The 25755-nt window shown below is 32.4% G+C and overlaps 1 protein-coding gene across 5 annotated transcripts in view; it reads right to left on the reverse strand.

Annotated features, from left to right (window-relative positions):
- Positions 1 to 25755, reverse strand: part of SNX14 (sorting nexin 14) — a 118935-nt gene that overhangs the window by 51523 nt on the left and 41657 nt on the right. For 3 of the 5 annotated variants that reach the window (XM_081294874.1, XM_081294871.1, XM_081294870.1), the window contains exons 13-18: positions 14667 to 14822; positions 14112 to 14236; positions 13451 to 13509; positions 11127 to 11153; positions 8868 to 9000; positions 2921 to 3122 (exon numbers count right to left, since the gene is read on the reverse strand). In XM_081294874.1, the coding sequence (XP_081151000.1) occupies positions 2921 to 3122; positions 8868 to 9000; positions 11127 to 11153; positions 13451 to 13509; positions 14112 to 14236; positions 14667 to 14822 (702 nt within the window). The remainder of the gene's footprint in view (positions 1 to 2920; positions 3123 to 8867; positions 9001 to 11126; positions 11154 to 13450; positions 13510 to 14111; positions 14237 to 14666; positions 14823 to 25755) is intronic. The other 2 variants (XM_081294873.1, XM_081294872.1) reach the window with 1 other exon arrangement.

Raw genomic sequence — 25755 nt, forward strand, 5'->3', positions numbered from 1 at the left:
TTTGAACTCGTGATCCTCCTGCCTCAAGCTTCCCAAGCCCCTCGGATTACAGGTGTTCACCACTGTGCCTGGCATGTAATTATTATTTTAAAAATGTCATAAAACTATGTATTTCATTTTGTATCAATCTAGGGTCTCTCAAAATTATCAAAATTTACCAAATTGTCCTGACCTAATAATATAGTATAGAGCAGCACTACCCAACAGGACATTTTGCAATTATGTAGACATTTTATATATCTGCACTAAATACTGTTGCCACTGAGCAATTGTTCATGCAGCTAGTGCAACTAAGGGACAAAAAACTTAATATAATTTAATTTTAATTGTCAAATATGGCCAGTGACAACCAAACTGGCACAAAGTAATTGTTTAAATAAAGAGCCATGCTGGGCATAGTGGCACACTCCTGTAATCCCAGTGGCTTGGGAAGCTAAGGCACAAGTATCACAACTTCAAAGCCAACCTCAGCAATGCTGCAAGGCCCTAAGTATCTTGGCAAGATCCAGTTTCAAAATTAAAAATAAAAAGGGTTGCAGATGTGGTTCAGTGGCTAAGCACCCCTTGGTTTAATCCCTGGTACAAAAAAGTGGGGGGCGGGGGCAGGTCACATTACATATTCTTATCCAGTCCCCCATTTACTATGTGGCCTTTAATAACTTAATCTCACTGTACCTTAGTTTGCTTAGATGTAGAATAATTGTGCCTATCATATAAAAAAATAACCTATATAAAGCAATTTTGTACATACATAGCACAAAATTAGCAATCCTCAAAATGTTAACTGCTATGGTTAACAGCAGCTTATGTCATTCTAGCACACATCTGAGAATGCAACGGATCAATCAGCCAAAAGCAGAGTAACTCCAAACAATATTTTCATTTAAAAAAAATCTGATTTAGCCACAACCTATAAAGCAAATCCTGGTTTTTGTCTTTAACAGTGGTCTTAAAACATCTATGTACATTTAGTTTTGGTCTTTAAAATTCTAACAATGCTATTTTACTACACATATAAAGTCCATGTAGTAAACAACATCCTTTTTTTCTCCCTTACAAGCCATGGTTTTCTAGTAGAATTCTACAGTGCAGACAAAAATTATCTTTAGAATATAAGATTAAAAATTCTTTTAGTTTGAATTTCATGTTTCAATTTTTAAGCTAGACCTTTTAAAATAAATCACCAACAAATGTTTTCTCTTCCATGTAGAAGCTATAACAAAATAAAAAGATGGTGGAGAAGAGATTATCAAATATCATAAGTATATAGGGGAAAATCAGTGGAATAGAAAAAGGAAATCAAGAAGGACGGGGAGAACAAAGGGAATAAATTTAACAAAATCATGTTAAATTCATATGTAAATGTGCCACGGGAAATTTCACTTTTTTGTATATGTAGAAAGTACCAATCAAATATAAATAAATAAACATGCACAAGGAAGATCAATAGAGTAAAGAGAATAGGGGGAGGAGGACAGGGAAAGGAAAGGGAGGGAAGAAAGGATTAAAATCAAATTCCATGCATACATGAATTTTTCAAAATAAATCAAACTATTATGTATAACTATAATGCTCTATTAAAAAAAATAAAGCACCAAAATTAAAGATGGTTGTCCAACAGGCAAAAACAAAAGTATGTTCCCAAACAATACTAAGTTTAAAATTGAAATCAGACTGGGATAGATAATGGTTTGGCTATATACTATTAATATGTCAAGAGAGCAGCAACTAGCAAGTTGCAGAGCTACTGAAACACAATCATAAAGCACCCTCAGACCTGGATAGAACAAGACCTGCCTAGTACATAGTTAGAACAGGAGAAACCATAGCTAACTGCTCTGGGCAATCTTCTTCCCTATTCCTATGCCTTATGTACTTGAAGTAGGACTAGTTTCTGAGAAAAATCAGAAAACCTAATGCTTTTTGAAAAATAAATAAAGGAAATAATTAGCACTAACCTTTACACTACCACTTAGAAACTATTCTAAAAAACATTTCCAAACATTATCACCTTTTCCCCCTTCCTTCCTCACAGATAGTTTCTTCCACTTGAGGATGACATTCTTTTTCTTGTGTATCATTTCCAACACATGTAGAACTTTGATTGTGCTTTTTCTTACACTAACTGCCCTGCCAGAGTGCTGTTTATCCTGCCAGAGTGCTGTTTATCCTGCCATGGATGCTGTTTAATCCCTGTCTCTATTAACATGAGGACAATTTGTTAAGCTGTTTTGATTGTATTGTTATTGATTCTAATTAGCCCATAACAATGGGGGAAGGGAAATGCTCTTTCAATTAAACTGTTATAATAACTAATCCAGTTTTGAATGCATTAATAACAATTAAATATGTATAATAATTAATGATGGGGGCTGGAGTTGTAGCTCAGTATGGAGTGTTTGCATCATACATGTGAGACAGTAGGTTTGATTCCCAGCACCACATATGAATAAGCAAATAAAATAAAGGTCCATCAACAACTAAAAAATATTTTTAAAATAAATAAATAATAATTAATGATGGCAACAAAACCATTAAAGGAATATCCCATAAAATGCCCTGATGGATCGTGAGGTATCTCTCAAGTATCTACTCAACAATGTTGGTTGAATTAATTAATTAACCTAATAACCTAAGAAATACTAAGCTTTCATTCAAGTTTCTGTTCTGGACAGCAATCTTTTAAATATGTGATTATATTCAATTATTTTTTTAAATTTGTTTTAGTTATTGGTGGATATAATATCTTATTTATTTTTATGTGGTGCTGAGGATTAAACGCAGTGCCTCACACATACTAAGCAAGTGCTCTACCACTGAGCTACAATTCCAGCCCCGATATTCAATTATCATATATTGTGAAATGTTTCTCACACCTGATAAAGATGTCTTTAAGAAATGTATTCATAAACCTTCCTACCTGCTCTTCTATCATTTCTTTCAACATCAATACAAAACACAGGAATTCTCTCCTTTTTTTCCTTCCTTTCAGAGGAGGGATCCTCAAAAAAGTCTACATATGGAATGCTAATTTTCCAAGCAGCAAGATTTCGGGGAGTATTAGGTGTGCTCACAGCTTCTACTGGAGAATCATCTTCCATTACAACAATACCCTCTTCAATCTGGAAAAAAATCACCATGAATTTAATATTTCCACTACCTTTTTTTAGAACTACACAGCATATTAGATATAACTATAAAGTAATAGGCCGGTAACAATTTGATACATTGTAATACTTGGGAAATTAGGTGATAAAGAATTTTCTATTGAAAAAAAAAAATAAAAGTTAAAACTAACAAGTTATTAGCATCAACTCCATGTCTGGTTACACTACCTGTTTATGAAATATTATAGAAAATGAATAGACATTTCAGAGATTATGGAAAAATACTAATAATACACAAATGTAAAAAGCATCTGAGTAAAGAGGGTAAAAAAGTGCTCAACCCTGGTGATAAGAAATAAAAATTTAATGTACTGGTATTTTTCACTTAAAAATGTAAAATTCTATAAATAGCAACTGATGGAGACAGCGCAGATAAACTACAGATGAATTGGAAATGTGAAATACTTCTGGTGATAAGCATAACAGCATTGCCCTCTCCTGGAAAGCGTTTTAATGATGTCTCCATAAAAAACTATAAAACAGTTCTAAACAGTAATCCTATTCCTGAGTATTCTAATGACAATATTTACTTGAAATATTTTTGTTAAAAAACAGTGGAAAGGGCACAAGCAAAAATATATTCTCTGCATCATTAAGTAACAAATAATCAGATTAAAAGGTCTGCAAGGACACACCTCTATAAAACTGTTTTTCATCTCATTTTTAAACTTTAGTATAAGTGTTTAAAATAATATTTTTGAATGTCTAAAATTAAAATAGCAATTATTTTTAAAGAAGAAAACCATATGTTCTAGAAACACACATACAGAAAGAAGGAAAGAAACCATGTCTAATTCTTTAACTTGGAAGAGACCCTTTGAATCTGACAAATGATAAGTCTGTTTACCTTGAAATCTTTTACTCAGGTTTAAGTGAGCAAAATATTACAGATAAAATACATTCATCTTAAACACACTCCTTTTAAGGCACCAAATCAAAGGTTGTAGTACTTAAGAGAATTCTGAACAACCTAGTCAGAGAAAACTAGGAATAAGGAAAATTTTATTTCCAGAATTCTAGCATATCACCTTCACTTTTCATTCTTTCTTTCTATACCTGACATCCTACTCTCTTCTAAGAAAATTATTTCCTTCCTCACAAAGTCCCTTCTCTTTTTTCTGTTCTTGTACTAAACTGTCTTTCAAAAATTCCTAATAAAACTTACTGTTACCTAATAAAACTATTACTAAAATTCCTAATAAAACTATTACTATTACCAAATAAAACTATTACGCTCTTTTTTGGTGGCGTGGGGGAGTTTATTGGAGATCAAACCCAAGGATACTTTATTACTGAGCCACATCCCCAGACTCTTCTACTTTTTGAGAAAGGGTCTCGCTAAATTGCTTAAGACCTCAGTAAATTGCTGAGGCGGGCCTTGAACTTGTGATCCTCCTGCCTCAGTCTCCTGAGTCACTGGGATTACAGATATGTGCCACCACACCCAATGGTAAGGCTTTTGGGGAACAAGGTAATTTCCTCATAATATTCTCATAATATTGAAAGAAAAACAGAGTATGTGTGAGGGAAATGTCTGCCCCCCATCCTCCCTGCTTGGAAGCTGAGCTCAAAGGAACATTTTGCATGGTTATTCTTTTTTTTGTTTGTTAATGAACCTGGCATCTGAGTAAAGAGGGTAAAAAAAGATCACAGAATGATAAGAAGTTTAACAAACTTATTAAAGCCAAAAATGGGATATTCTTAAATGAAAAAAAAAAGTTCCTCAAAATCAATCTAAAAAAGATGGGAAAGCAAAATTCTTACCAACATACAAATATTAATGAATGACAAAGGACAAAGCTTTACAATTTCCTTTTAACATTTAAATGGTGTTTATACCAACACAGTCCAGTGAAAAATCCTTGGGCAATATTTCTGTGAATTTTCAAGACTTCTCTAAATCTTATTTAAAAGTAAATAATTAGCCAAGTGTGGTGAGGCCTGCTTGTAATTCCAATTACTTAGGAGGCTGAGGCAGGAGGATCACAAGTTCAAGGCTAGCCTGGGCACCTTAGCAAGACACTTTCTTAAAATAAAATATAAAAATGCAGCTTAGTGATGGAGCACCACTGGGTTAATCCCCAGTATATATCAGTGAATCAATCAATAGAAATAAGTATTCTGTAACCAAAATGTTAATAAAAGGAGACCAAGTACTTTTGTTTACAAATAGATCCTCTCTACTAAAAGGATAGGGAATAAAGAAGGCAGAGATGAAAAAGGCTAGGTGACATCCCCCTACTTCCTTAAATGTTAACATTCCTTATCTTTTCCTCTATGAACATAACTACCAACTAATTAATGAGTATATTAACTTCTAGTAGTTTATCTGTAAATCAGTTCTGAAATTGGACAGAAATGTATCTTCAGGAAGATAAAATCTTATATACTGAGCTGTGGTTCCCAGGCCAGTACATACATGACTTAATCCATAATTAATATCTATATAATTATGAGAATTGATAGTATTATAATATTATATAGTATTTAACAGTGCTTACTATGTGCAAGACACCATTCTCAGTATTTCATATATATTACTTGCTTGATTCTCCTCACAATACCCCTATATAAGACAGATAGAATTATTCCCCTTTACACATGAGGAAATAAATTAGAATAAAATTACACAACTTGCCCAAGATCAAACAGCAGATAGGCATTACTGCCAAGTGATCAGATCATCAAGTTCTAAAAGATAATGTCTCCCAGGTCCCAATTTCAAATCACAAACCACAAACCACTTTATCTCTGGCAGGAAGACTGGCAACTTCCCTTTCCTCTCTACTTCCTAAACAAGAAAAGAGAATTCCTCAAGGCCCCATAGCTTCAAACTACCACAGTGTCTTCTAAGCCCTGAATGTCACTATCTCCATCTGTGTAAGCTTCCTCCCACCCCCGTGTTTTCTTTTGATGGTATTAGAGACTAATTTGCTTGCTTCTCCTATTTTCTGTTATTACTATACTTCCAATCAAAACTTTCCAGCCGGGCATGTTGGCGCATGCCTGTAATCCCAGTGGCTCAGGAGGCTGAGGCAGGAGGATCATGAGTTCAAAGCCAGCCTCAGAAAAAGCGAGGTGCTAAGCAACTAAGTGAGACCCTGTCTCTAAATAAAATTCAAAGTGGGCTGGGGATGTGGTTCAGTGGTCAAGTGCCCCTGAGTTAAATCCCCAGTACCAAACAAAAAAAAAACAAAACTTTCCTTTTTCCTTAGATCACTACAAAACATAACAAATCTCTGTTTTTTAAAGATATCCTATTTCTTTTTTTTTATTAGTTACACATGACAGTACAATGATCTTGACAATTCATACATTTGAATCAAATGGGGTATAATTTCTCATTTTTCTGATTGTACAGGTTGCAGAATCACATTGGTCATACATTCACCTATTTACATACAGCAATAATAATACCTATTTTATTCTGCTGCCCTTCCTATCCCCTTTCCCCTCTCCTCCCCTCCCATCACATCTCTCTACCCAATCTAATGTGACACCCTTTTTTTTTTCCTCTCCTCACAACATCATACATGCATTCTGTATAACAATGAGGGTCTCCTTCCATCTTCCATGCAATTCCCCTTCTCCCTCCTTTTCCCTCCCACCTCTCTTCCCTATTTAGTGGTAATCTTCTTCTCATGCTCTTCCTCCCTCTCCCATTTTGAGTCACCCCCCTTATATCAGAGAAGACATTCAACATTTGTTTCTAAAGCAAAATTATATCTTGTATTTCAAGCAATTGGGAGGGCAAAGAATAAAAAGTACAACTTCCACAAAATTGTTTTGGAAGTTCACAATAACATACAGAAATCCTTTTGTCATAATATTAGTGGGGATAAAGCAGGATTACAAGGTGTGTGTGTGTGTGTGTGTGTGTGTGTGTGTGTGTGTGGTGTGTGTGTGTGTGTGTGTGTGTGTGTGGTTCTATAGATATATGCTTTATATGTTATAGGTATATGTTAGTCGAGTCTACAGGGGTAGGAAGGTAGGTAGGTAGGTAGGTATTTTTTAGAAAAGAAAATCACCAAAATGTTAACAGAAGTGTCTATTGAGTTGCAAAAGTACTAATGCTATTTAAAATTTCTTATACTTTTCTACACTACTAAAAAATTGAAGAGGCGGGAATATAGATCAGTGTAGTATAGCATTTGTCTAGCATGTGCAAGGCCTTGGCTTGGATGCCTAGCATTACAAAAAGGAAAAGAGAGACTGATAGAAAGACTATAATGTGTTTAAAATCAGAAAACATAGAAAAGGAAAAAAATGGGCTTAAGTAAAACTTTCTTCCATTTAAATTATTACACAGAATTAGTGAACCTCCATAAAAATTCATAATGTAGTGAAACAGAGGTTGAAAGGAAGGGGTAAAAGAAAAAAGCATTGTGTTTACTATTGTCCCCTACTCCTCCTTCTTCATCCCTATTATATCCAGTTTAGTGAATTTCTTTCTTTCTCTTTTTAATGGGTGCATTATAATTATACATAATAATGGTATTCACTGTTACATGTGGGTTAGCAGACTTCTTAAGAACAAGATCTATGCCTTAATCATCTTTGTATCCCTAGTCATTAAAAATCTAAATATGAATCTAAGCTCTCTATTCACTGAAGATTTGTTAAGTGATGAAAAGTACAAATGAGATAAAATATCTGCCTTTATGGGACTAACTATCTGGTAGGGGAGACAACTGTAAACATATAATTTCAATTAATATATGGCACATACTTTAATGTATGATAATAGGGGCACAAAAGCACAAAAAAATAAATTCTGTAGTTTGCAGCAACAATGGATGTAACTGGAGAACACTATGTTAAGTGAAATACATTAGGTACAGAAAACAAATACGCATGTTCTCACCCAAACTAAAGAAAGTAGAAGCTAAAAAGTTAATCTCAAAGCAGCAGGAAATAGAATAGTGGTGACCAGAGTCTAGGAAGGGTGTAAGGATGGAAAAGATGGATAGAGAGAGGATGATAATGGGAACAGGGAAGCAGTTAAATAGCAGAAATGACTTTTAATGTTTTCTAGCATGGGAGAATAATCATATTAACAACAATAGATTATTTCAAAATAATTAGTAGAGAGGATTTTAAATGTTTCCAAGAACAAAGAAATAATGTCTGAGGTAATAGATATGCCAATTTCCCTCATCTGATCATTATATATTGCTGGGGTAATGCCAAAGCTGTTTGTGCACAGACCACAGCTGAAGTTCAAGAAATTAGGGCATCTGGAGCTGTTGTGGCTTAGTGGTAGAGTATTCGCCTAGCATGTGCAAGGCACTGGGTTCGATCCTCAGCACCACATAAAAATAAATAAATAAAATAAAGGTATTTTATCCAACTGCAACTAAAAAATGAGTCTTAAAAAAAAAAGAAATTAGGGCATCTATGAACAATGTTTATTCCTGGCTTTTAAGAACATCAGGATTGAAGTAAAAGCCTAATGAAAAGATAGTAAACCATTTAACTACCAGAAGTATCTTAGCTTAAAAGAAATCATTCTATCTTACTAATAAATTAATTCTTGAAAATTTAAAAAAATGATACCAGTACCATGAAACTATAAACTAACCAAAGAATACAGAATATAAAGAAAATCTGAAGTTAGAGGATAAGTTAGCATATCCCGTTTTTTATGCTATACTATATATTTGAAGTTATACATAAATTAAATTGAAGATTTTTACTTACAAAGTCATCTTCACCTTCAGCCAAACCATAATTAGGCAACATAGCTCCCTCCATTGCGGTGCTCTTGAATACGCCTTTAATTTTGCTGCCTATTCTGCTGATTCCAAATGATTCCCCTCTCTTCTGTGTGCTTCTAAATATTAAAGAGGAATACATCAGGTACAGATCAAATTATCACAAAGCCTAGTTTATTATAAACAACACTAAAGAAAAAAAACATTTTGAAAATGGCAAACTGAAGGTAGCTAACATTAATTTTTCAAGTTTTCAATCAGAGATTAAATCTCAACATCTCAGAAGTCAAAACAGAATTTAAAGCTTAAATTTGTAATATGAATTAATGAGACAAAATTTTCTAGTTAGCTACTGCTAACTTCAAAACATTAACTGAACTAAAATTTTTAAGATGAGAGCCTCCTAGTGGTATACAGTTCTTAATGTCATATATATGTAATAACAGATATTAAAACATGTTGAGACCAATGTTCAAATTATGTCTTTTTAAAATTACTTTTTGGATTGAACCCAGTGGCATGCTACCACTGAGTTACATCCCAAGCCCTCCTTATTTTTTATTTTGAGATAGAGCCTCTCTAAATTGTTGAGACTGGCCTCAACTTGTGACCCTCCTGCTTCCCTCTGCCTCCCCAAGTCACTGGGATTACATGTTTGTGTCACCATGCCCAGCTAAGACCAATGTTCAAAATATAACATTCATTTAGAATAAATGAACTGATAAGATAACAATGCAATAAAGAAGATCTAAACCTATAACCTTCTTGGTACTTCATTTTAAATGAAACTTAACAAAAAAATCATCCTTTATGACTGACAAATGACCAAGCAAAATTTAACTTTATAATCATGTAAATATTCAAAAACAGAATGAGATAAATGCATCTTATTTAACTTTAAAGTAATCTTTTTTAAAAAATAAAATACCAAAAGGAAGGTTTAACAATGAGGATATGAGCAAATGTAACCCAAGGAAGCAGCCTACTGTGTTATAAATATTAAATATTAGTTTCACAATGCAAAAATAATTTCAAAAAACAGGAGTAGATGGAAAAAAAGAAGTTAAAAGCAGCAAAAATTTCTTCCATTTGAGCTGTGTTTCAAGTAAACAAAACCATAACTTTTATTCAATTTAAAACTCATTCTCAGCATATAATACTATTACCCTTACAACAGATACCCAAATAAAAATGACTATTTTAAAATGTACCAAGTTTGTTTAAAATGCTTAAGTTACTAGACAGCTATTACTCCCAAAGCAAAACTTATCTGCTCAAATAATGCAACAATTAGAGAAATAAAAGCAAAACACACCAGGTATATATATATATATACAGTGATGTGTGTTTTCTACATGTGTGAGGAGCAAATAAAACTTATTTTAAAATTAGAAAAACACAAATAAGTAGCAAGTAGTACAAGGGATGCCTAAACTAGATTATTTTATCTAAACAAGCATGCAGTTAGTGGTTTTTAAAAATCCAAGGTTGTAGATACAGTTATCCCAGATAGAAAAAATGTTTCCAAACATAAATATAAAAATATTAACAAAATCTCTTGAAAATCTCTAGAACCTTATTATTTTGTTCTAGTTTGTAGAATCTAGAGATAATATAACAATTGAGGTTTTTGAAATGATATATTAAATTATTATATTAAATTATTTCACTTGATATTATGCCCATAATCTTAGAAACATCATTATATTTCTTACTTTCAAAAAAGTTCTTTAAGGGACACCAATTGGGTAGAGGAAGGACAAGGGAGGGAAGGGAGGAGACGAGGATAGGGGAATTAAATTGATTAAAGAATTTTATATGCATGTACCAATATACCACAACAAAACTCTTCATTCTGTATAATATGCACAACAAAAAATAAAATTTGAAACTCTTCAAACACAAATAATCCTAAAAATAACAGAATCAACAGCAACAACAAAGAATCAATAGCCTTGAAAACAAAATACTGGAAAAATAGTGAAAATATCTTAGTATTTCTTAATATCTATTACTGAAAATATCAAGACATTTTTATTTTATGACATATCATACTATGCAAAAAAGGAGATATCTAAAATTAAGAGATTCATTTTTAAAGGTTATAAATAACAGATATAAAGGTGGTAATAGCATGGTGCTTCTTATTGTTTCCTCTTTTTGTTATACTTAGGTTGTGTGAGGTGTACTGTCTGAACTTAAACAGATAATTTATACTGAAAAGAATCACATGCTCAAGACTTACCGAAAATCATCCAAATTTAGGCTACCTCTGCAATATCAGATATGTGAAATTATATAAGGAGAAGAGAGAGAGAGAGAAAGCCCAGATATTAAACAAGTTTCACTTCAGAATACAAAACAAAATTAAAAAGCTTAAAAGTTACACAAGTGGACAGCATTCAAATTTGTAAAAGGCAGAAATCTTTACAAATAACATGATAAAAGTAAGAGAAACAAAGCACATAGCTGTTTTTTGAAGGTGTGGAATCTAGACCACTATAGAAGAGTTCTTAAAAATCCAGTGTCAGTACATACTTCTGCATTTTTTTGCCCTTAGGCAAGCCATTTGTTTGATACTGTGTAAAGTATGTGGGAACTATGGCCACAAAGCTTGGCACAAAAACCAAATTCATATTTTCCAAAATGAAATTTGTGTCATGTTAGATAAAATCATGTATGTTTCTTCACCTATTTTTAGTTTTGCTATGTAAAATACAATGTTTGGGGGCTGGAAATGTAGCTACTGAGCACCTGCCTAGCACGCTTAAGGTCCTGAGTTTGATACCTAGCATAAAGAAAAATTTTTTTAATGTTAAGCTAGGAAGCAAGATAAGCAAAAGATCTCTAAATATTCAAAAGTTATGCTTTGAGTGCATACTGAAATAGTTCAATATTATCAATATGCATTAAAATTCTACTTTTAAAAGGCAACTAAATAAAATATAGATGCAAAATGTTGAATGTTTTACATATTTGAAGTCATTTATCATCAAATCAGCAAAGCTAATCTAAATATCCAATGAAAGAATGTTAAGAAACTACTTACTCTAAGTAAATGAATCATCATGTAACATAGAAGCAACCTCCTGACAAGACTGTTAATATTAAGTCAGGTCAATATAAAGAAAAACATACTTTAAAAGGCTATAACCAGGGCTGGGGTAGAGCATTCATCTAGTATGTATGAGGCACTGGGTTCGATTCTCGGCATCACATGAAAATAAATAAAATAAAGTCCATCAACAACAACAACAACAAAAATATTTTTAAAAAGTATAAACTAAAAAAAAAAAAGGCTATTCAGTATCCAGAATAAAAAAATAACCCATATGTCCTTTATGTCTTTTTTAAAAATTTTAAGCTAGCAAAATGAGTGTGTTAATATTCTATAGATAATCAGGTATCCTCAAATTAGCAAACAAAATCTTTCCATCTCTGAAGTTATGGCCTTAACTTAGGTTTAGCTATCAAGCTGACATCTAAGATCACAGATGTAGTTCCTCTAAATGAGGGAAGCTTAATATCCTTGTATAAAACCCTAAATATTCTAAGTCTAAAAAAAGGATAAATTCTACCTGCTTCTCAAGCATGTTAGGAAATTCAATGGAAGTCCTTGAAAACGTATTCCACTAAAAGAAGAAGTATGTATTTCTGGCAAAGAATACTATTTTAAGAAGCATAAATATATTTTTTGCTAAATAAAGTCTAAAATTTCATGATTATATATATATATATATATATATATATATATATATATATATAAATTATTAGTCAAAAGTAAAAAAGTAATTTTTTATAAATAATCATAAAGATATTTCCCATCTTTAAAAGTTATGATATGCATACTGCTTGTACTGAAGCATTATATTAAGAACTAATATTTTTCCTTGTATTATCAAAAAATGTTCCATTTTCTGACTTAATCTACTTCTCTCTTTGTACCATCATCTCCAATTTATTTATATATTTTTGGATATTTGCTAAAACTGTAAGGTGCTGAGAACAATGTGACTACCCATTCTGTAGAAATAACTTTGATGTCCATGTCAGTTTTGTACACATAACAGTGAACATAATACCTTGTAAAGACAAATCAGGACATTAATTGTTGAGTTTATATATGGATTCTCCATTTTGTTATCTTTAGATTAATTGCGCTCTTAATTTCCAATGAGAAAAAGAGGAAAACCCCTCTAATTTGTACCCAGTACATTCTCAAATAAAAAAGTTTTCTCTGAAAACAAAACAGAACTGTCAAAAATTGGGAGTTATCTGTGGATTTCACTTGTGCATGTAGGTACAAGTTCATCTGGCATTAATATGTATTAATTATGAGATTAAAAAGGCAACAATGTATAATTTTTCTAAAAAAAAAAATTCAGGCATTTTTAGTTACTTACATACAACAGTACTCCAATTTATGGATGAAATATCTTGTCTACTCCTGTAGTATTGGAACCACATTTTCATTCAGAAAAATAGTTACTAAAGACAATGACATTATCACAGAATGATAAGTATCACCAAGTTCAAAAACCAAATATGCATATGGTTAAATATACCGACCTGTTGAATTTTGAATTGCGTGTTGGTGATTCTGCACCTCTTAAAAGTTGCCTGAAATACTTCAAAATAATAAATAATTATTGTAGCATACTAAACTAATATTTTACATTAAAACATGGCACTTTATCTTTCTACTTTCCAGTTTAATGAAAAGGCTATTTAAAGGCTGGGGGTGTAGCTCAGTGGTTAAGCTCTTGCCTAGTATGTGTAAGGATCTGAGTTACATTCCCAGCACCCGGAAAAAAAAAAAAAATAGGAAAAGCTATTTAAATCAAGTGAATACAACCTCAGTCAAGGAAACAAAGGATTAAAATGAATTGCAAATGGAAATATTCAAGCTACTGGATTTGGATTTCCACTAGTCTTAAATAACATATATACAAGAATGGGGTTTCTATGTCACTGTAGTACTATAAAGTGACTGGGACATACGGAAAATCAGGTAGAACAATTCAGTCCCAATCTATCATGCCACATAAACACAAACATGGTTTTAGTATGGAGAATTGTGTTTTGTAAAGTTACTTGTAGTCACTTCTAATACCCATTGAGATTATATGGTGGAAAAAGGTATTTATTTTCTAACCTTGTTTTCTTTTTCTATTTGATTCACTCTATAAACTTCTCAACATCCTCAAACAAGGTTAATATTGAGACTCACCTCATCACTGTGGCAGAACATAGGGGTAAATACATTCTCCAAGAGAGAAAGAACATGTTCATATGCTTCAAAAAGACATCTCATGGTTTGAAGTTTCACAACATCTATATATGGGCCTTCAGCAACTATTTTAAAAAAAAATTTACTGTAGAAATTATTTATGAGTAGCATAAATACATTATAGTTTAAAATCCATTATAGTAAAAAAGTATACAAACAGTTTAGAACTGTTTCACAGAAACTTCACCGTAAAAAGTCAATAAAGTCAGAAATTAGGTCAGTTCTGACAAATATTAATTATGTGAATTGTGAATACATCTCTTTTCAAAACTTTCAGCACAAAACTTTCATCTCATTAGTAATATGAGTATTTAAAAAAGAATGTTTTAAAAAGCAAAGTTAACAAAAGATCCCTTAATATTAAAGTTACAATAATTTAAGCTTCCCATGTACCACACATATAGTTATTGAAAGAAAAAACAGAGAATACATGAAAAAACACTTTGAAAACTATAAGAGATATTAAATTCATTCTCTTCATCATCATCAACTTACTTCTTTGAATCTCTTCTACAATGAAAGGATCAAATCTAATTTTGTCAATGCTTTCATCCAAACAATATGTTTTATAAATCTTCTGCAACTCTTCATGAAGAGACAGCATTTCATCATTTGATAACTCCGGTCGCAAAATTCTATCATTAAATTCCTCTAACAAATCAGAGAGAGAAAGAAGGAAACATAAGTTATTTTAATATAAAACTATTCATGAAAATTTCATATTCCTATTCAAACTATACCCAATGTTAAAATTCATTTTAGCAATCTAATTCATTTTAATTACAAATCTATTCATCATTTTCAGCATTTTTTAAATGTTAGGGATAAAATATTTACATGAAAGAGAAATGCAATTAACCAGATTTTTAATTTTTAATACAAAATATGTAAATACATAAATAGCAACACAAATTATGAAAATTTAGAATATTAAGCACATTTCTAAAATTGCTTCTAAAGAACAAAGTGGATAAATTTTTATACCATATGTCCTTTAGTATTTTTAAATCTGATTCACTAACAATGAAAAATATATTTTTAAGTTCCAATCAATGTTTTTAAACAATACTTCCCTCCATTATGGGTGCTTGCTGCACACTGGTAACAAAACTAAGTATGAAAACATAATTTTCTTTTCCAAAAATAACTGACAGTAGCATTAGGATAGAAGTAGTAGTAACTCCTCTTTTTTTATTATTCCAAGAGGGGTTAACAAGGAGTTTTCCCATTAAATCTTAATTATTCAAAGAATATTCAAAAGGGGATATGGGCACTTAAAAAAATTGGAACATAGCAGATAAAACCTGTGGGACAACAACATATAATTATCATTCCCTTACGACTTAACATATATAAATTAGTTCTAAAAGGAAAAGAATAAGAAAACGGTACAAAGATAACAAACAGCCACAGATTTTCAAAACTGATAAAGAACATCAACCCAAATATCTAGGAATATGGGGAAATCCAAGCAGAATAAATTTTTAAAACTATATTATAGTCAAATTGCTGAAAACTAAAGAGAAAATCATAAAAATGATCAGGAAGAAAAGAGACATTACAATCAGAGGAAGAATCATAGGATTAAAAGATGATTTCTAATTAGAAACAATGGCATTAACCAGAAAACACTAGAAAATTGACTATAGTGCTGAATTGGAGGGGAAAAAATGTCAACCTAGAATTCTATGTTCAGTGAAAATTTCTTTTAAAAATTAAGAGTAGGGACTGGGGATGTAGCTCAGTTCGTAGCATAAGGTCCTGGGTTCAATCCCCACCACCACCAAAAAAAAAAAAAAAAAAAAAAAATTAAAAGAGTAAACAGTAAATACCTTCTCACACAAAAGCTAAGAAACTTTACCTCCGCAGGTTCACACAAGAAAAGTGAAAGGGGGTTGGGGGTGTGGCTCAGTGTTTGCCTTGCATGCCTGAAGGCCTGGGTTTGATCTCAAGCACCATCAAAACAACAACAAAATACCAACAAGAAATGTGAAAGGGATTTCTATTAGAAGGGAAAGAATATTAGAAACCTCATTTTGCAGAAAGAAATAAAGATCACTAGGAAGATAAATAAGCCAGTAGTTCTAAGGACCTTGTAAAATGAATGTCTATATATATTTGTATGAATGCCTGCAAATGTATGTAGATACCTGTTGACTACTTAAAGAATTAACAATATATATGGGGGTTAAAGGCTGTGCAGAAGTTCTTAACACTGTTCACTATAGCAGTGAATTATTTTTAAAAGAACTATGATAAGTGACAGATATATACTCTGAGCAACCACTTAATAGGAAGAGGAAGGAAAAAAACAAGACAGACACAAAAAGTTAATAGAAGGGGCTGGGACTGTAGCTCAGTGCAGAGCGCTTGCTTAGCATATATGAGGAACTGGTCCTCTTAGCACCACATAAAAATAAACAAATAAAATAAAGACATACTGTCCACCTTAAAAGTGTCTGCACTATGTGCAAAGTAAATGAACAAAATTTATAAAAACCAAAGGGAGAATGGATCCATTAAAAATTCAGTAAGAATATAGATTATTTGAATAACCTTATCAATTTGACTAAACTGTTACTTTTAGAACACTACCCAACACAACAGAACACACACATGGAACACTCATTACGACCATCTCTATGTATGGCCCATAAAACACATTTCAGTAAATTTCAATGGGCTAAAATAATTCAGAATACATTGTCTGATCAGAAAAAGTATTAGATTAGAAAGCAATCACAATAAGATCTCTCATATTTTAAAAATCCCAAAATATTTGTAAACTTAACAATATATTTCAAGATAATCAAAGGGTCAAACAATGTACCACAAGGGACATTTTCGGATATTTCAAACTTAACAACAATAAAAATACATAAAAATTTTGGAGTTCAGTTACACCAGTCCATAAAAGGACATTTATAAATTTAAATAAATTCAAATGCCTACATACAAAAGAAGAAAAATATACAGATTAATCATCTTTGCTCTAGCCTTAAGAAACTAGAAAAAATAAAAAACTAAACTCTGAAGCTAGCAGAAGAAATTTTAAAAGTAAAACCAGAAAATCTACAAGTCAAAAATATTAATAAGATGGGTCTTGAAGATGGCAGAATAGAGGAAGTCACTTTTCTGCCTCCTCTTTGGTATGAAACCAAGAAAGCAGATAGGCAGCTTCTCAATAAGGTACATGAAAAAGAAATTTAAAAAGGACTTTACTGGGAAAAAATAATGGACATTCAAAGCAGATTGGGGACTCAGGAAATTGGATACAATAATATAGAAAGAACTACCCTGTGCCCAAACTGCCAAGGCTAGCCTGAGTGTTCCTTCACGAGCAAAGAGGAAGCATAGGAAATTAAAGGAACCCGCATTTTTAGGAGATCTGTGGCATGAGATCAAAGACACTACCAGATTAACCTGAAATGCATGCTACAATATCCTTACAAGGGAAAGAAGCCGCATCTCTCCCAGCTGCCCCTAGAAGACAGAGGAAGGAGCCATTTTGTAGCCGCACCAAAGGGACGAGCCACTCTGCAAGCTACTTCTTGGCAAACCCAGGTTGGTCCCAAAATACAGGCCTGGCAAACCCACAACATATGACATAGGACATGCCTAAGTGACCAGGAGAAAATCAGACAGGAGAGGGGTTTATACAAATACACATCCAGAAAACCTACCCAGCTCCCTTCTCCCCCTTGAGTCCAGAGGCTCACTGGACCAATTGGGAGGGACATAGCCAGCTGAGAATTTGAAAAGGTGTGGGCAGGAGTTTGGAGACTGAACCCAGGAGATCAGGAAACACATGATCCATGGGAGATAGAGAGGACAAAACATTGTCTCCTCTGCCATACCGGTGAAACCCAGGGGAGATTCCTGGGGTGCAGTCTCCCAGTGTGGATCAGCAACTGCTGGGCCCTGGAGGTACACTGATTTAAAATCTTCATATCAATAGCCATTCAATGAAGAAGCTGGAACCTACCTAGGCCTAAACCCTGCCTCCAGGAGCTCTGCCTACCTAAGCGATCTCATCTTACTAAATACTCCAGCGAAACCACCATGAGGGTGAAGCAGACATCACACTCCAGCCCATCATACTTAACACTACTGAGAAGGGAGGCTGAGAATTTTTTGAACTTCAACAGAAACAATTCTTTGAACTGTTCATAGAGAACTTTTCTTTTTGTGTAACTGTGAGCTAAATATTTAATGGACACTTATACATTTCCATATTTGCCTTTTTTTCTCATTTCTATCATTTTTAAGGCAGTTATTATTCGTGACTGAGTCTTATGAGATCTAGGATTTTAGTTTTGTTTCGTATTCTTGCATTTATTTTTTAATTGTTTTGAAATTTTTTCCCCTCACTTATGTTACCCTTGATTCTTTTTTCTCTTTTCTTCTAACAGGCAAACACTATTGCCCTCTCTTTCATTATTTAATTTTTTACTTCTCTTTTCTCTCCTCCTCCCTCACAATCATCACATCCTATATCTCTCTTCTGTTCTCTCCCTGTTCATTGTAAACCCTTTTGCAAACTTACTAATTTTACTGTGGGCAATAACTGATCACATAATTTCTGTTTATTGTGCAGGAATTATATGGTTTAAGACTATATGGTATTTGCATTGGTTGTGGCTATTATTTGTCTACCCCTAAACTATGAAGTATTGAAAACCTTTAGGGATACTATAAGTCCATAGGGTACAAACTCTACTGCCTCAGATCCACACTGCAAGATGGTCAGACACACAAACAACATGAAATATCAAGGGAACAAGCCACCCCAAACAAACCTAAATACTTCAATAACAGAATTCATTGACAGCACACTGGAAGAAATGTTAGAGAAGGAATTCAGAAAGTTCATAGTTACACTGATCTGTGAGGTAAAAGATGATGTAAGGAGTGAAATCAGAGAAAAAATACAGGAAGTGATAGATCAATAAAGAGATGAAGATTCTGAAAAAAAAATCAAGCAAAAAATCCTTGAAATGAAAGAATCAATAAACCAAATTAAAAATCAATTGAAAGACTAAACCACTTGAAAGATAGTTACAGGAAATGAAGACAAAATATATACTCTTGAAGATGAAGCTGATTATGGGGAAAAGTTAAAAGACTACAAACAGAACTTCCAAGAATATGAGATAACAAGAAAGGACAAGATTTAAGATTTATGGGGAGAGAAGAACTCTTGGAGATGCAAACCAAAGGAATGCACAATCTTTTCAATGAAATATTATTTGAAAATTTCCAAATCTAAAGTATGAAATGGAAATCAAACACAGGAGGCTTATAGGACACCAAAGATACAAAATCACAAGAGACCTACAACAAGGCACATTATTATGAAAATGACTAACATACTAAATCAGAATAGAATTTTAAAGTCTGCTAGAGGAAAAACAACAGATCATATTTAGAGGTAAACCAATCCAGATTTGAGCTGATTTCTCAACCCAGACTCTAAAAGATAGGAGGTCTTAGAATAATATATACCATGCTCTGAAAGAAAATGGATAGCAAATAAGAATATTATTCCCAGCAAAATTAAGCTTCAGAATTGACAATGAAACAAAAAGCCCTCACAACTAGAAAGCCTGCACTAAAAAACATACTCAAATATTTCATGAAAAATAAAATTGAAAACCAGCAAAGAAAGGAACTACATTAGAATAGTCAATCAAAGGAAAATAAATCAAATTAAGAACCAAAAATACATCAAAATGAGAGGGAATAAAAATCATTTTTCAATGATAACACTGAATGCAAATGGCTTAAACTAATCAATCAAAAGACACAGACTTGAAGACTGGATTTAAAAAGTAAACCAAAAATATGCTATCTCCAAGAGAGACATCTCATAGGCAAAGATATCCACAGACTGAAGGTAAAAGGATGGGAATAGAGTATATCATTCACATGGATCTCATAAACAGGAGGGGTTCTATCCTTGTATCGTATCAGATAAAGTGGACTTCAAGTCAAAGTTAATTTAATCATAAGACACAGAGAACGTCATTTCATACTGTTAAATGAAATTATACATCAACAAGATATAACAATTGTAAATATTTATGCCCAAAATAATGGAGCACCTATGTTCATTAAACAAACCCTTCTCAATTTCAAGAATCAAACACACACATATTCAACAATCAAACACAATAATACTGGGTGACTTCAACACACCTCTCTCACTACTGGTCAGATCTTCCAATCAAAAACTAAATAAAAGAGTTGTAGAACTAAAAAACAGAATTGATAATTTGGTCCTAACAGACATATTTAGAATAATTTATCCATTGATGACTGAATATGATTTCTTCTCAGCAACACAAGGATCATTTTCTAAAACAGACCATATCTTAGGCCACAAAGCATCCCTTCCGGGGTGAAATAAAAAATACTTAGAGATAAATGAGAACACTGATACAACACATCAAAATCTCTGGGACACCATGAAAGTGGTTCTAAGAAGAAAGTTCATTTGAGCTCATTTATTTAAAGAATAGAAAGTCACCAAATAAATAATCTAACATTACACTTCTCAAAACCCTAGAAACAGAAGCACAAATCAACACCAAAAGCAGAAGACAGGAGATAATTAAAATCAGAGCCAAAATCAATGAAACTGAAATAAACAACAACAAAACAATTAAAAAAAATCAAAAAAGCAAAAAGTTGGTTCTTTGAAAAAATAAATAAAATTGATAAACCCATAGCCAAGCTTACCAACATAAAGAGGGGAAAACCCATATTACTAAAATCTGCAATGAAAACTGAAATATCACCACAAACACTACTGAAATACAGATGATAGTCAGAAACTATTTTGAAAATCTAAACCCTAATAAAATAGAATATCTTGAGGCACTGGGTTTGATTTTCAGTACCACGTATAAATAAATAAAATAAAGGTCTATCAACAACTAAAAAAATAAAAAATAAATTTAAAAAAACAGAATATCTTTAAGACATCAAAAAATTTCTAGAGATATATGACCTACCTAAACTGAATGGCGAGGACATAGAATATTTAAATAGATCAATTTCAAGCAATGAAATTGAGGATGCCACCAAAAGCCTACTAACAAAGAAAGGCCCAGGACCAGATAAATTAATTCTCAGCTGAGTTTGACCAGATCTTGAAAGAAGAACACCAAACCTACTCAAATTGTTCCATGATGTAAAAAAGGAGGGAACCCTTCCAAACTCATTTTACAAAGCTAGTATCATTCCGATACCAAAACCAGACAAAGAGACATCAAGGAAAGAAAACTGAAGACCAATATCCCTAATGAACATATAGATGCTAAAATTTTTAATAAGGCAAATCACATATTTAAAAGATAGTGCATTATGATCAAGTGGGGCTCTCCCAGGAATGCAAACTTAGTTCAACATAAGGAAATCAATAAATGTAATTTATCACCTCAATAGACTTAAAGACAAAAATCACATGATCATCTCATTAGATGTAAAAAAGGCATTTAACAAAATACAGTATCCATTCATGTTCAAAACACTAGAAAAACTAGGGATAGCAGGAGCATACCCCAACATTGTAAAAGCTATATATGCTAAGTGCAAGGCCAACATCATTCTAAATGGAGCAAAACTGAAAACATTCCCTCTAAAAACTGGAAAAAGACATGGATGCCCTTCTTCACCACTTCTATTCAACATAGTCCTTTAAACTCTAGCCAGAGCAATTAGGCAAAAGAAAGAAATTAAGGGGACAGGAATAGGAAATGAAGAGTTCAAACTATCCCTATTTGCCAACAACATCATTCTACATTTAGAAGACCCAAAAAACTCCACCAGAAAACTTCTAGAACTCATAAATGAATTTAGAAGAATATAAAATTAACACCCACAAATTAATTTTGTTCCTATACACCAATGATGAATCAGCTAAAAAAGAAAATAGGAAAACTATCCCATTCACAATAGCCTCAAAAAAATTAAATATTTGAGAATCAATCTAATAAAAGAGGTGAAAGACCTCTACAATGAAAACTTCAGAACACTAAAGAAAGAAACTGAAGAAGACTTTAGAAGATGGAAATATCTCTTATCTTCACAGATAGGCAGAATTAATATTGTCAAAATGACCATACTATCCAAAAGTGCTATATTTACTGCAATTCCTACTAAAATTCCAATAATGTTCTTCATAGGAATAGAAAAAAAGTAGTCATGAAATTCATTTGGAAAAATAAAAGGGCCAGAATTGTAAAACAATCCTTAGTGCAAAAAGTGAAGGAAATAGCATCACAATTATACTATAGAGCTATAGTAACAAAAATAGCAAAAAAATAGCACTGGCACCAAAACAGACATGAATACCAATGGAACAGAATAGGAGACACAGAGATAAACCCACTTAAATAGTTATATCATACTAAACTAAGGCACCATAAACATACATTAAAGAAAAGATAGCCTCTTCAACAAATGGTATTGGGAAACTGGGAATTCATACATAGTAGAATAAAATTTAACCCTTCTCCCTCACCCTGCACGAAACTCAACTCAAAGTGATTCAAGGACCTAGGCATTAGACCAAGAAGAAAATGTAGGCCCAACACTCCATCATCTCGGCTTAGGAGCTGACTTCCAAGACTCCTAAAGCACAGGAAGTAAGATAAAGAATGTGAATTTAGCAATATCACAGAATATAAAGTCAATATATAAAAAATTCAATTTCTGAATACTCAAACAATTTGAAGAATCATTTCAAATATTATATGGAAATATATCCCAAACCATAAAGACCTAACACAAAAACTACAAAACATCATGGAAAGCAATTAAATAAGGTTGAAATTAATAGAAAAATATGCCATGTTCATGTATTGCTAAATGTCATTATTAAGTATTGCTGAAATTGTTGATCTAAACATTCAACACCATCCCATTCAAAAAAATCCAAACAGAATGTGCCTGTGTGTATGTGTGAGGGGGTGATTTGATCCCAAAATTTACATAAAAATGCACAGAACCTAGGATAATCAAAAAATCTTGAAAAAGAATGAAGTAAAAAGACCACCTAATTTCAAGATCTGATCAAAACCAAAGAAATTAAGACTTGTCTTGATTTGGGGTGAAAATGGGAGTTAAAAACCCAATTTGAGTCAAATGTATGAAAGATGATATATCATGAGCTATGTAATGTTTTAAATAATCAATAAAAAAAAAGACTTGTCTTGAGAAAAGAACAGACAGAGGGAACAACAGAAAAGAATACAACTTAGAAACAGATGTACACATACGTGGTCAAATTATTTGAAAAAAGAAAAGTCAAAGAAATTAAAGATGGGTAAATGGATGGAGTTAGAGAAGATAATGCTAAGTGAAGTTAGTCAATCCCAAAAAACAAAGGCCGAATGTTTTCTCTGATATAAGGAGGCTGATTCATAGTGGGGTAGAGAGAGGGAGCATGGGAGAAATAGATGAACTCTAAATAGGGCAGAGGGGTGGGAGGGGAAGGGAGGGAAGAAATGATGGTGGAATGTGATGGACATTATTATCCAAAGTACATATGTGAAGACACAAATGGTGTGAATATACTTTGTATACAACCAGAGATATGAAAAATTGTGCTCTATATGTGTAATAAGAATTGTAATGCATTCCACTGTCACATATCAATAAAAAAATTAATCAAAAGAAAATAAATGAAAGATGAGAAAGAAATGTCTCTTCAGAAACTGGGTACTGGAAAAACAACATCAATATGAGGGGAAAAAAATGAACCTCCACCTCTACCTAATTCCAACACAAAAATTATTGCAAGATAGATCATAGATCTATATGTAAGATCTAAAACTATATTATACTAGAGAAAAAACATAGGAGAATACAATCTCAACTTGCGGTAGGTAAAGAGTTCTTACGGAAGTCACAGAAAGCACTAACCATTAAATAAAAACTGATATACTGATTTTCATCAAAATTTAAAAGTTTTACTCACTAAAAGATACTGAAATGAAAATGAAATGACATGCAAATCTGGAAGAAAATATTCATAATACATATATCTGACAAAAGACTTACATCCAGAATAGATATAAGGAACTCCTATAATTTAATGACATAAAGAAAAGAATTCAAAAGAGAAAAGATTTTAGCAGTTTCACAAGAAGATCAACAGATGACCAATAAGCATATTATAGCATGCAACAGAGTCATTTGAGAAGCACAAATTAAAACCACAAGATACCACCAAACATCCACTAACATGGATAAAATTCAAAAGTTAAACACCACCAAATTTTAGTAAACATGTGAAGGAACTAGAACTCTCATATATAGCAGGAGAGTAAAAATAGCACAAACATCTTGGAAAACAATTAGGCAGTTTCTTATAAAATCATACATCTACTGTATAACCCTGTAATTCTACATCCATATTCTATATCCATATACAATTGTATATCTCTATTGTTAAATATAGGCCCACAAAAAGCTTTCGACAAAAATGGTCATAGTCTCTTTATTCAAAATAGCCCAAAAGTGGAAGCAATTCAGATACCCATCTACAAGGAAATTAGATAAAGAAGTTGTAGCATATTCATACAATGGAATAGAGAAATAATAAAAAGAGTAAACTACTAATCTATACAAGAAGAAGGACGAGTCATAAAAGAAACATTATCCTGAATGGATGAAGCCAGGCACAAAAGTACAGATTATGTGACTTCATTTATATGAGGAAATTTTAAGGCAACAGTAATTTGTGGCAAGAGAAAGGAGATCAGTGATTGCTTTGGCAGGAATAGAGGCAGGGAATCTCTTGAGAAGAATTGTAAAGAGAACTTTCAGGATGATGGAAATGTTCTGTACTTTGATAAAGATGTAGGTTATAAGGATGAATACATTTTTAAGTGATCAAAATGTATCTTTTAGTTCTATGTTTCACTTTCTATATTTAAAGTTATATTTTAAAATATAACTTTAAAAAGTTATATTTTAAAAAGGAGTTACATGCATTAAAAGAAATCTTCATAGACAGTCCATAAAGTTTCTCATGAATCCAATAATCCATGATATTATATAATCTATAATCAAAACAAAATATTTTTATATTTGATTATTTAACCACATTTCTTTTTCTTTTTTTTTTTTTTAAAGAGAGAGCGAGAGAGGAGAGAGAGAGAGAGAAGAGAATTTTTAATATTTATTTTTAGTTCTCGGCGGACACAACATCTTTGTTGGTATGTGGTGCTGAGGATCGAACCCGGGCCGCACGCACGCCAGGCGAGCGTGCTACCGCTTGAGCCACATCCCCAGCCCCTTAACCACATTTCTTAACAAAAACTGTGACAAAGTGATATTGATTTGGACCATTAATGGAGGGTTTTAACATTTTCTCATTATACTAAACTTTTAATAGTTTTTTTTTTTCAGACATTAGGATTTGACTGTAATCAATCATAGCTTATGCTTCAATCCGGAATGTGAGTGGGACTTAGAACTGCTCTTAGAATATCTAATAAATAAAATTTAGTACAATGACAGATGGTTACACAACACTACATCTGATCTAAATATTCTAATACATTAAGTAAAG

This window comes from Spermophilus citellus (assembly GCF_964194105.1).
Source record: "Spermophilus citellus genome assembly, chromosome: 5".
NCBI lineage: Eukaryota > Metazoa > Chordata > Mammalia > Rodentia > Sciuridae > Spermophilus > Spermophilus citellus.